The sequence below is a fragment of the Lytechinus pictus genome, chromosome 10, assembly GCF_037042905.1.
Source record: "Lytechinus pictus isolate F3 Inbred chromosome 10, Lp3.0, whole genome shotgun sequence".
Classification (NCBI taxonomy): domain Eukaryota; kingdom Metazoa; phylum Echinodermata; class Echinoidea; order Temnopleuroida; family Toxopneustidae; genus Lytechinus; species Lytechinus pictus.
In genome coordinates this window covers 18,343,722-18,345,881 of record NC_087254.1, presented here as the reverse complement: position 1 = coordinate 18,345,881, position 2,160 = coordinate 18,343,722, and the positions used below count along the sequence as shown (strand labels likewise).

The 2,160-nt window shown below is 37.3% G+C and overlaps 1 protein-coding gene across 1 annotated transcript; it reads left to right on the top strand.

The window, feature by feature from the left end:
* The first annotated feature begins 1,225 nt into the window (after positions 1 to 1,225).
* LOC135155798 (uncharacterized) lies at positions 1,226 to 1,933 on the top strand. Its single transcript, XM_064106043.1, has one exon. The coding sequence runs from the start codon at positions 1,226 to 1,228 to the stop codon at positions 1,931 to 1,933; it is 708 nt and encodes a 235-aa protein (XP_063962113.1).
* The last annotated feature ends 227 nt before the right edge of the window (positions 1,934 to 2,160 follow it).

Below are 2,160 nucleotides of genomic sequence, written 5' to 3'. Positions count from 1 at the left end.
AGAGTTTGGACAAAAAACCATTTCAGAAGCAATTTGGATGAAGTTACATGTATCTTCCTAAACCACAATAGAAGAAAGATTACATCTACAATTCTACATCAATATCACCGAAGTGTCAAGTGATAATTTTTTTCATTCACTGAAAAGATGAATTATTTGAGTCATATTCAACATCAGAAATAAATCATAGGAAGACAAGGGAACGGATTTGTTTTTAATATGACACTTAGATTAAAATCATATGACTCCATTTATACAAAGAGCATTAGCCATTAAGGTCAACTCTCCTGGACCCATGCCCCTGTTTGCTTCAAGTGTGCATATCTGTTTTTCATCAACCATGCATGAGGGTGATACATTAATTTAAATTTACAGTGAATGCTTGCAGCACATACATAACAATAATAACAACACTCCAGGCAAAAAATTAATTTTCCATTTTCAGAGGCTACTTTTCACAAACAATTGTCTGAATCTGCAACTTATTAGATAAGCTTTAACATTGCATTGAATGGGGAATTCGAGGTGGGGGCTCCTTTTTTTCTTTAATGTCCAGGGATTTTTTAAAGAGCAATTTGGGGACAAAATTGCCTGAGCCCATATGTAATTTTTTTCCTGCGATACTCCATTGAATGAAGAGGAGCAAAATAAAGGAGAAACAGATACAATTTGAAGAATATACAATACAACCATAATAATATCAGTGTACATAGCATTCAAATATTCTTAACCCTGATTTATTCTGTAAGCTAAAATATGTGGTTCTGTAATGAAGTTCTCAGTGAAAGAATAACAGGTAAAAGTGATGAAGTTTTAGAGCTTTGTGTCGCACTGGAAGATAATTACTACAAATCAGATTAAAGGTGCAGTTGTGGATAAAAATGAAGAGAAATTGGATGCCTTGGATCCAGCAACTTATATTGCTGATTTATCTTTGGGGATTATAGTCTTTTCCAAATTTATGTTGTTGCAATATTCAAACACGTCAATATTTTTGTCTCTTTGGTCTTTCGATTGCTAGCTTTTTGGATAGTTGATTATCTTCCAGGTTTGCTTCAAAACAGAGTACTACTCTATCAATGCTCTTGCTGTTCACATAAACCTGTCCTTTCACTTGGGTCTTTCCTCCGCTGCAGCCTTCACTCACATTAATTTTCAACAATTTGTTTTTTTTTCTTGGATTATTCCCACTTTTTTTCTCATTATAAACCCATATTTTTTTAACATGCCAACAAAAAGGGAATCTGACGACACTGCCCAGCTTGTCATCGACAAGCTCGAGAAAAGTAGTCAATTAAAAAAGTTTGTACAAGATGCGGTTACGGAGGCAATGTCTGCAATCATCACCCGGCTAGAGATGCAGGAGGGCCGGATCATGGAGCTTGAGGGGAGGATAAAGGCCCAGGAGTCGGAGATACAGCTACATAAGGAGGCGGAAAAGAAATCTGTGGAAAAGATGGCAGTCTTGGAGCAAAGAATTGATGACCTGGAGCAAAAATCCAGGTCACGCACCATCAGGATCCAAGGAGTTCCAGAGGTAAAAGATGAAGATCCAGAGGAGGCTGTCATTGACATTGGCAGGAGGATGGGGGTCAACGTGACTTCATCCGACTTTGTCCGATGTCATCAACTGGGTCCTCTAGTAGACAAAGGAGCAAGAAGGAGTTCTCCTCGTCAACTGCTAGTGGAGTTTTCCAGCCTCCGCACCCGAGCTCGTATTATGGGAGCCAGATCAAAGTTGAAGGGTTCAAAAATCTTTGTTAATGATGATCTGACTCCCACAAGACAGAAGCTACTTTTCAATGTTCGTCACTCACCGAAAGTTGAGCGGTCTTGGAGCAACGATGGAAAAATTTTCGCTGGACTTAAGAACACGGGAGGCGGACTTACGAAAAAACTCATCACATGTGATGATGATATTTTGAAGCTTTGAATTGTAATTGATGTCTATTGTAGAATATCATGTTGACCTATATGCCCACTTTGAAAGAAAAAGGTTATTTCCTTGCAAGCCAAATCCCATGATAACCCAAAGTTACTTATTTTTTTCCATTCAACTTTCCTTTTTAATTTCCATTTGGGTTTTTTTCCTTTCATTATTTCTATTGCAATCTCTAATCATCTTTTTCTTTTTTTCATTTGCTTTTGTAATTATGTACA